The sequence below is a fragment of the Pollachius pollachius genome, assembly GCF_949987615.1.
Source record: "Pollachius pollachius genome assembly, chromosome: 13".
NCBI classification, from domain to species: domain Eukaryota; kingdom Metazoa; phylum Chordata; class Actinopteri; order Gadiformes; family Gadidae; genus Pollachius; species Pollachius pollachius.
The window spans coordinates 3422328-3432953 of NC_136946.1; the positions used below are offsets into that span (position 1 = coordinate 3422328).

Here is a 10626-nt window from a genome sequence, read left to right on the forward strand (position 1 = left end):
TGCGACACACTGAGGACCAATCACGGCCCTCGGATTTCACCAAGGACCAATCAGGGCCCTGGGATTTCCCTCTTCCCCGAGATGAGCTAGCGCTCCCAGCTCATTGGTGCGGTTGCGCCGTTGCCACGGAGCGCCACGTCACTGCGACCACGACAGTTTCTTAACCGTTGCTCCGCCTCTTCCTGGCCTTGGTGCTGCTGCGTTCGATTCCGTCCGATATTCCGTTGATTGTACTTCACCCGCGGTCCGAGAACAAACTCACGATCAGCTAAGCCTCGCTTTACGTTCCCTCCCCACTGCCCGTCCTCAACAAGGGGGAGGGACTTCAGAAAGCAACATCCCGTCCGTTTGAACCCAAACGTCCATTTTGCCGGCGGGCGGACATTTTGAACAACAAACAACAAAGTCAGTTGGGATTGCGTTTTTTCCCCGCCATCTTTCCCGCCCTTTTCAGGCCCTCTCCAGGTCCTTGTACTTCTTGCGGAGGACGGACACCTGGTCCTTGAAGAGAACCGGGTCCAGGCGGAACTGGGAGTGGACCAGCGGCATGTAACCAAACCAGCTGGCAAAGGCGTTGACGCACTCCTGCCGCTGGTTAAAGTGCTCGGGGTTGACCCAGGGGCCGGCCTTAGTACCCTGGAGGGTGAGAGAGAGGGGGAGGAAAGGGGGAGAGGGGGAGAGAGAACAATAAGGGGGTAGAGAGAGGGGGGGGGGGGGGGGAGAGAGAGCGATAAGGGGTGAGAGAGAGAGAGAAAGAGGGGGAGAGGGGGAGAGAGAGGGGGGGAGGGAGGGAGGGGGGAGAGGGGGGGGGAGGGGGGGAGAGAGGGGGGGGAGGGGGAGAGAGAGCGATAAGGGGTGAGAGAGAGAGAGAAAGAGGGGGAGAGGGGGAGAGAGAGGGGGGGAGGGAGGGAGGGGGGAGAGGGGGAGAGAGAGAGAGGGGGTGGGAGGGGGGAGAGGGGGAGAGAGAGCGATAAGGGGTGAGAGAGAGAGAAAGAGGGGGAGAGAGGGAGGGGGAAAGGGGGGAGAAAGAGGGGGGAGGGAGGGGGGAGAGGGGGAGAGAGAGAGGGGGGGAGGGAGGGGGGAGAGGGGGAGAGAGAGAGTGCAGGGTCAGTGCATAATAGTAACATCAGACGGAGCACATCTCAACACTAAATAAAGGAGAGGAAGGAGAGAAAACATTTTGGCCGCGGTGAAGTTTGGCTTCATTGTCATGAAAAGATACTCCCTGGTTGAGTCATCGAGTCTAATAAACACGTGTCTGATGATCATGAGGTCATTCTAAGTAGGCTGTTGTATATTTAAGCAAAAGCACATGACAGGCCGTGGTGTAAAACGCTCTCAAAGTTTTTATTTTTTATTTATCCTTTGTTTTACCAGGGTAGTCACATTGAGACAGTAGTCTCTTTTACAAGTGAGCCCTGGCCAAGAAAGGCAGCACCTAAGCTAAAAGACGCATTAAAAACAGAGAAAAACACAACATAAAAACATAAACACAATTAAAAAAACAGGAAACATACGCAGGCTATAAAAGACAACCTAGACACATCCACATTGGTAATGTAAAGTGTCTGCAACACATAATTTTTAATCAGAAAGGGGGATGAATATATTAAGTTTCAGTTTTTTTTCTGGAGTGCGTTCCGAGTTGAGTGGGCATTTGCAATACGAAAGTCACAGACACACTACTGGTATAACGCCACATTACATCGATTTCATTATTTGGCTTTATCTAACCTCCTTTGTTGGCTAACAGTCGCATCTTGCAAGGCTAACGTTAACTTTGTGAATAGTTAAAAGTCATTAGACATAACTAACAGTGGTATGTGGCATAATGTCCTATGTACCGAGGCTATGAACCAATCAGATCGCTCGATTTGAGCTAGCGGTTTCCTGATTGGCCGTGAGCTCACCTGGGGGCTGGGCAGCTCTTTGTACTGCTTCCTCTGGGCCACCTTGATTGGCGGCAGGTGCGTTACCGAAGAGACCAGGAAGTTCATGAGGATGTCCTCGCAGTTGGAGGTGGTGTCCACCAGGGTGCGGAGGGAGGGGGGCAGGTAGTGCGTGAACAGGTAGTGGTAGTACCTGGGGGGCAGACGTTGCGTTGTGTTACATCATGGTGTCAGACGTTGTGTTGTGTTACATCACCAGGTACAAAGGAGAGGGTAGACGAGCTCAAAGCTGGCGGACCGGTTTCACTTTCTTTCACTTCAAATTAGTTTAGACCAATCATGTTGCTGGAGGCGGAGTTTGTTAAAGCACGATTATCCTGTGTATATAAAACAGCCTACGGTACTACTACTAGCCTACTGCTGCAGGTTCTTGTTTAACCACTAGGTGTCACTAAAGTCCGGGTTGACGAGAGCGAGTCCCGGACACGACCGGCAGTGGGAAAATATGAGACTAGAGGATGTTGCAGATACATTAACGAAACCACATACCAAATAGGAAATCGTTACAGGAGCCAGCCTGAATAATAGTGGCTTGTTGGTGAATTAGTGACAGCGAAGAGTACCACAAAATTATCCATCAGGAGTCACACATGACAAAGCAATGTCATGTGTGAAAGCCGCTTACCGCCAACATCGAGTATCTGGCCTGGTTCTGATTCCTAGACTGTTTTTCTCTCTGTGGTAACAGGCTAACGCTGGCTGGCAGTTAATGGTGTTCTAATGTAAGTTAATGGGCTAGCTTCATACATAGGAAGTGATGGGTAAATAATTGACCGCGCGGTTATATTTAGAAACATTCATAATTTGTACCACACGTCTTCTCGCTCTTTGTTGGGGGGGGGGGGGGGGGGGGGGGGGGGGTACTTTAGTTTGGACGTACAACGAAAGTGAACTGCAGCTGCGATGATCTCGTAATTTATTTAAATTGTAATACAATTAAATGGGTTAAATTCTAATAGTGTAAGTTGAATTTAGTCCATTTTTTTTCTTATTTAAACTGAAAATGAGCCACGTTTTCCAGCGGTTTCCAGCGGCCGTGCGCGTCTTCTCCCCCAGAAGCCACCAGTGCCGACTGGAGACGGTGTAATTTATGCTAATGAGATGTATCTGGGGCAGGTTAACTGGTTTATCCCCCACTGGGATTCCAAACGCAGGCCTACTGTAAAGAAACCGCCACCATGTCTCTTTTTCTATGACAGTGTGTTGAAGTTGTCTGTGCCTTAATGTTTTTATGTGGTCTTAGGCTTGATAGTTAAAGACGATATTATTATGCTGCCATTAAAATGTTTTTCACATTCCTAACAGCCTTAGTGTATCCTTCAGCTACAAAACCATTTAAATTCTGAGATTGGCCCCCATTTTGGTAAATGTAAAGTACACACGCACACAACAAACATAGAATAAGGTATATACTATGTGTAAAAGTATATTATGTTTGCTGTTTATCTGTTTACTTGTTTTCGTTTGTAGGACCGGTTAGCTTGTTTATATGTATGTTTATTTGTAGCTTACGGTACTGGTGGTAAAAGGCCAGGTTAGCTTGTCTACATGCTAGTTTACTTCTAGCGTGCGCTACCTGTGGTAGAAGGTCATGTTAGCTTGTCTCCATACTAACTTACTCCTAGCGTACGCTACCTGTGGTAGAAGGTCAGGTAAGCTTGTCTACATGCTAGTTTACTCCTAGCATCCGCTACCTGTGGTAGTAGGTCAGGTTAGCTTGTCCACATGCTAGTTTACTCCTAGTGTACGCTACCTGTGGTAAATAATGCCACATTAGCTTGTCTCAATGCTAGTTTACTCCTAGCGTCCGCTACCATGGTAGAAGGTCAGGTTAGCTGGTCAACATACTAGTTTACTGATAGCGTGCACTACCTGTGATGGAAGGTCATGTTAGCTTGTCCACATGCTAGTTTACTCCTAGCTTACGCTACCTGTGGTAAAAGGGGTCATCCCTATGTTCCCCAGGTCCTATTTTCGCGGGTGCAAAGGGTTAGGGTCAGGTTTAGGGTTAGGGTGAGGGTTAACCCTAAACCTAACCCTAACCATAACCAATCGGAGGAGAGACATTCTAACCGATCACAGGTGAATCAGAGGCGAAAAAGGCGGTACTTGCCCCTACCATCCTATGAAAAAAAGATTTGCTCACAGGGTCCTATGTTCCCCGGTCACATACAAAGCGGGGAACATAGGACCTGGGGAACATAGATATGCTTCCTGGTAAAAGGTCTGGTTAGCTTGTCTGCATACTAGTTAGCCTGTCTGCATGATAGTTTGCTTGTCTACGTGCTAGTTAGCTTGTCTACATGCTAGTCTATTCCTAGCATGAACTACCTGTGGTAGAAGGCGGCCCCGGTGAGCACGATGGAGTACTCGTTGGTCCACTTGGAGGTGTACCCCCAGCCCTTCTTTAGGGGATCCCAGAAGTGGCTCCGGGGGGGGTACCCCACGATCCGGTCGGGGAAGCTCCGCCACACCAGGAAAGCGAAGTTGACCTGAGGACAGACGGACATCGAGCCGGTCTTAGAGATGATCGAGACATAAGAGGGCGGCCATGTTGGTCCTCTCCTGTCCCCTCTGCTCCTCATCCCTCGCTCCACCCTCTGTCCTCTGCAATCTCCCTTCTCTCTTTTCCCTCCACTCTCTCCATCCCCTATCTCTCCTCTCCCCCCAACTCTCATACATCACCATCTCTTCTCTCTTTCCCCTCGCTCTCACTCTTCACTTTTTCCTCTCTCCCTTCTCTACTCTCTTTTCCCTCCACTCTCCTCATCTCTCCTCCCTATCCTCTCTCCCTCTCCTTTCTCCTCCCTCTCTCCTTTCCTCCACTCTCCTCATCTCCCCTTCCTCTCCTCCCCCTCTCTCCTCTCTCCCCTTCCTCTCCTCCCTCCCTCTCCTCCCTCCCTCTCTCTTAGACAAGATTTACTGTAAGCATTCTGGAGAACAATTAAAAAGCTGTTATCGATCCCTTGGCCCTCATTTGAACCACTCCCCACACACACACACACACACACACACACACAGACACACACACACACACACACACACACACACACATTTAAATGCATTACCTGTGGTTCGATGTTAGCGATTACACATGACCACATTTTGATAAAATCCCTTTAAAAAGTTTGAAAACACTCCTAATAAGGGAGTAGTAGATACACACGTAGAGAGGACAGGAACACAAAGCAACGCATAACGCTACACAATGCTCTCCTGTTTTACATTTCACACTCAGATGATAAATGTTCTTTAGTGTTTTGTTGATGTTATGCATCCCTGAAGAGCCAAACGTGATTGATGACACACACACACAAACACACACACACACACACACACACACACACACACACACACACACACACACACACACACACACATACACAGAAACACACCTCACTGGTCATCAGGACCGTATCCTCGTCCAAACTCAGCACCGCCTCTGTCTCTATGGAAACGTGAGGTAAGAACCGGCTGGTCGTCTGAGAGAGAGAGAGGGTGGGGGGGGGGGGAGAGGAGGAGAGGGAGAGAGAGAGAGGGGGGGGGGGGAGGAGGAGAGGGGGAGAGGGGGGAGAGAGAGAGAGAGGGAGAGGAGGGGAGAGAGAGAGGGGGGGGAGGAGGAGGAGAGAGAGAGAGAGAAAGAGAGAGAGAGAGAGAGGGAGAGAAGTCAGTTAATAGAGGACAAAGGTTGACAGTGCAAAGTGTGAGACGCTACAGAACTGTACACAAGGCAAAAAGAGAGAAGAAGAAAACAGTGACTGAGAAAGAACTAGCGATGTCATGAGAGGGATAGACAGGCAGCCAGACAGACGGACAGGCAGACAGACACACAGAAAGACAGAGAGACAGCGACGAATGGATGGACAGTCAGACAGACAGAGAGAAAGACAGACAGAGAGACAGAAAGACAGACAGACGGAGAGAGAGACAGATGGACAGACTGACAAGAGAAAGACAAACAGACAGACAGAGAGACAGACAGACAGACAGATGTTAGGTGCAGATTGGTGGCGGCGGTGTGCTTGCGTATGTGCTTGCGTATGTGCACGTGCATGTGTGTGCGTGTGAAAGGCTGTGATTGGTCAGTGGGGTACCTTCCTATGGCCGTCCGTCACGGTGAGGGGGACGGGCATGGGCGGCCACTTGCTGCGAGAGGGGGGCGGCTTCTCGCTGTTCCACAGGATGATGATCTGGGAGGAGGGCACACAGGTGTTTCGCGTTAAGGCTTGTTAAGACTCGTTAACGAGATAACCAATCATAGGGCTCGCTAGGGGGTCCTTGGTTAAGTGTTCAGCGGTCTATTTTTGCCAAAACGGCGGTGTCTCGGAAACGACGCGGTCAAAGGTTCCATTACTTGGCGTGCTGGTAGTAATTGAAGCACTTAAACACTTAATGCTGGTGGAACGATTAGGAACGGCAGAAGATGGTCACGGCCGTCCCGTAGGGGGCGCTATAGCACCACGGAAACATCAGACTCCTCAGTCAGGTGTCATTTATCCTGACGTTTTGAGGTGACGTTAAGCTTTTCATCCATGGCGACTTAAAAGTGAGGCTGAGCACCAGAAACCACGCAGTCAATGTTGGAGTCACCACGAAAACACTCTGTTTAACATGCTACATTTAGGGCAATTAGCAGATGCTTTTATCCAAAGCAACTTACAATAAGTACATTTTGTCAGAAGAAAGAGAAACAACAATATATCTCTGTCGCTACATTAAGGATGTTCATAGAACCAAGTGCCGGGCACTAACAATCGCTAGGTCAACCCATTCCCCGTGTATAACAAAGATAGCTAGGATGAGATGATACACAATGCTAAGTACTATTTTTAAATGCAAGGACGTACAACATGCAGTAAGTGTGAAGTGTGAAGGCTATGCAGAGTCGTGTTTGTTCTCAAAAACATGTTCTCGAAAACCAGAGCGTTTGCAGTGTCCTATTTACACATACCGTCGGAGGAAACACTTTGTATCACGAAGAATAACTGAAGCCAACCCAATATTACTAGAGTCATTAAGAGCCTGGGGGGGAGGGGGGGGCAATCTAAGCCTTAGACCTGGATCATCCATAATGACATGAATCCTCTCCTCCCATCGCCATGGCAACCTGTCACACCATGACCTTGACCGCCATGGTTAAGCCCCACCCCTTCGGGCGGGGGCGAGGGCACGCCGCGGTAATGACACAATAGGATGGGGGGGGGTGGCGTGTCGGGCAGTACCTGGGAGCAGTACTTGGACCTGGAGACCACCTGCAGCAGCTTCATGATTGGCTGAGACTGGCTGACCAATGGGGAGACAGCCTGGATGACGGCAGTGAACTCATGACCCGGGCTGACCCCTGGAGAGAGAGAAAGAGAGGGCGAGAGAGAGAGAGAGAGAGAGAGAGAGAGAGAGAGAGAGAACGAGAACGAGAGAGAGAGAGAGAGAGAGGGGAGAGAACAAGACAGAGAGAGATTATAGCATCTGTAGTGCAAACATACAAACACATGGCTAGTGGTTCAGCAGCAAGTTCTTTACCTACAGAGCGGTTCAGTTGAAGAGCGGTTCGGTATCACGCCCCCTACCTACAGGACGGTTCAGTGGAGGAGCGGTTCGGTATCACGCCCCCTACCTACAGGACGGTTCAGTGGAGGAGCGGTTCGGTATCACGCCCCCCTACCTACAGGACGGTTCAGTGGAGGAGCGGTTCGGTATCACGCCCCCTACCTACAGGACGGTTCAGTGGAGGAGCGGTTCGGTATCACGCCCCCTACCTACAGGACGGTTCAGTGGAGGGTTCCGTCCCTACGGAGCGGCGGTTCTTACCCAGGCTGAGGAAGAAGAAGGGGAAGTGGGCCAGGTGCGTGGAGTACTCTGGCAGCACCAGTAGCCCCCCCGGCTGGGAGTTCCACATGTACTTGTTCCTCGAGACGTGGGAGAACACTCTGTCCTTAATGATCTGTGGGGGAGAGCAGAGCGGAGGAGGGGGAGGGGAGGGGAGAGAGGAGAGGAGGGGGAGGGGAGGGGAGAGAGGGGGGGGGGGTGGGGGAGAGAGGAGAGGAGGGGGAGGGGAGGGGAGAGAGGGGGGGGGGTGGGGGAGGTGGGGAGAGAGGAGGGGAGAGAGGAGGGGGGGAGGTGGGGAGAGGAGGGGAGAGAGGAGGGGAGAGGGGGAAAGAGGGGGAAGAGAGAGGAGAGGAGAAAGGAGGGAGGGGGTGAGGACAGAGAGAGGAGAAGCCAAAGGGACAGAGGAAGGAGCACACAGGAAAAGAGAGGAGACGGGAGAGAGAGGAGAGGAGAGAGGAGAGGAGGGGGGAGGGGAGGGGAGAGAGGGGGGGGGTGGGGGAGAGAGGAGAGGAGGGGGAGGGGAGGGGAGAGAGGGGGGGGTGGGGGAGGTGGGGAGAGAGGAGGGGAGAGAGGAGGGGGGGAGGTGGGGAGAGGAGGGGAGAGAGGAGGGGAGAGGGGGAAAGAGGGGGAAGAGAGAGGAGAGGAGAAAGGAGGGAGGGGGTGAGGACAGAGAGAGGAGAAGCCAAAGGGACAGAGGAAGGAGCACACAGGAAAAGAGAGGAGACGGGAGAGAGAGGAGAGGAGAGAGGAGGGGAGAGGGAAGAGGGAGAGAGGAGGGGTGAAGGAGGAGAAAGGGAAAGAGAGGAGGGGAGAGAGAAGGGAGGAGAGGAGGAGAGAGGGGGAAGAGAGAGGAGAGGAGACAGGAGGAAGGTGGGGAGAAAAGAGGGCAGAGGAGGGAGGTTGGGCAGGGTGAGTATGGGAGGAGATCAGTTTAAGGAGCGAGACTAATATGTCTGGTCGGCCCTGACAACAGCGGCGGTGATGAGCAGATCATCTCCCTTAATCCCGCGCTCAGCCCCTACTCTCCTTCAACCTCGGCCGGCCCGACCTCGTTTGTTTCTTCACTCTCTCGTTAAGCCGCTAATTGCTCCCTGGTGCTTAACGAGCGGGCGGCCAAACAATGCAGGTCACGACACGTCCTCCTGGCCTGCATAATGTCCTGAGCGGCGGTGGAACTAGGCCACGGTGTGCGCACAACAGCAGCCACTCTGAGGAGGTGTTTGCTGGCTGGCCAGATGTTGTGGGTTCACTGGGAACAGGCCGGGCACAGAGGTCATTCTACTGAACCCCTGAGGAACACGGCTGAGGACAGGACGCGGTTTACTGGGTGGGGTTTTGTGTGTGGGGGATTTGACGAAATAAAAGCGTCTAACCTTTAATAAGGGTTAGATGCTTTGATTTTGAAAACCAGTGTTGTGTGATGAGTTGGTGAAGCTAAACTCAGGGTGATACACAAAGTCTACTACTACTACTACAACTACTACTAATACTACTACTACTTCTTGGCTATTATAACTAATGCTACTTTTACTAGACTACTTATACTAGGTGTAACACTTTCGACTTCTCCTGGTCAGTCCATAAATCTAACAAAACAGAAAAAATATGAATATTACTTTTAGTAAAGTAATATTAAATAAATATACAATTTCTAGGCCTACTGCTACTATAGGCGATAAGAACCAATGCTACCTTTACTAGACTACTAATACTTATAGGTTTAATATTAATTCACAATGCATAATAGGCCTAATGCAGTCCCCATTATAATTTACTTTTTTCAATATTTTTTTCTTTTGTTAATTTTCTTCTAGTGTTTGGGTTTTGTCTAAATTTCATTCCCTCTTGGCTTCTTCCTCTGTGTCTATGAGTGGATTCCGAGGAGCCCGCCCACTTAGACTCATCCCCTGCCAAGAACACAAATTAAAGAACAATTACTTCCCCTGCGATCTGAACACAAGCTGCGAGACACCTCTAAACACTACCTCCACCAAAGAGCGCTAATATATGGACGCACCTTGTCCTGGCACGAGAAACCATCATCAATCACCTCTCCCTCCCAGGCAAGCACTTATTTACAGCAGATATCCCCAACCAAACGAGGTTCTGAAAATCGAAAAAAAAGCAACACAGCAGTTGCCACTTCCTAGCCACCAGGTGGCAGTGTAACCGCACCGAGCGAGGGGACCGTTTTCTAAAAAGCCGACGGGACTCCCGTGACCTCGGTCTCGGGCTGACTGCACAGCTGTCTCGGGGGAGTCGGCTCTCCCCTCTGCATTCTGTCTGTATGTATATATATAAGCAGCTTATCGCAACCCACCAGAGCCTCTCCATCCTTATCTCGTCTAAACCCCGCAGTCGTCCATGCATCGCCGGGCTGCCAGACTTTCAATTTTCGACACCGCGGTGCAAAAAAAACCCTCCCCTCGGTTGGGTGACCTGCTGGCAGCGGGACTGAGGCGAAGGTTCCCCCCCTCCCACCAACATGTCTCACCGCCCATCCAGTCTTTGCTTGAGCTTTCTTTCTTTTGTTTTGAGTCCTCTCCGACTCAGAAGTATCTTTATCTTAATTAGAAGAGATAGCCTCCAAGTTCATCATAAGCCGCCCGCATTTCGGCTTTCATTCAAAGAAGAGAAACAGGCCACAACAGAACAGAGCAGACAGTGGGTTTAAAAACGACAGCTGAAAGCAGTTGGTCGACCACAGTGACCATCAGACGAGTAAAAACACTTCCCTTTATTTTGCCAAGGCTCGTGAACGCCGAATCTACCGATCTGAGGACACTTGAGGATCTATTATTGTTGGATATGTTGGCTCGGGCCTCAGCTTGCAGTGCCAGGAATATGTTCC

The 10626-nt window shown here is 50.8% G+C and overlaps 1 protein-coding gene across 1 annotated transcript; it reads right to left on the minus strand.

Moving 5' to 3' along the window:
* Positions 1–450: 450 nt before the first annotated feature.
* On the minus strand, positions 451–9052 carry LOC307084829 (exostosin-1c-like; the record flags this gene model as incomplete). Its single annotated transcript, XM_079749330.1, has 8 exons — positions 451–636; positions 1911–2082; positions 4281–4441; positions 5345–5431; positions 6044–6139; positions 7172–7290; positions 7758–7890; positions 9026–9052. 8 exons carry the CDS (start codon positions 9050–9052, stop codon positions 451–453), a joined length of 981 nt encoding a protein of 326 aa, XP_079605456.1.
* Positions 9053–10626: the final 1574 nt, after the last annotated feature.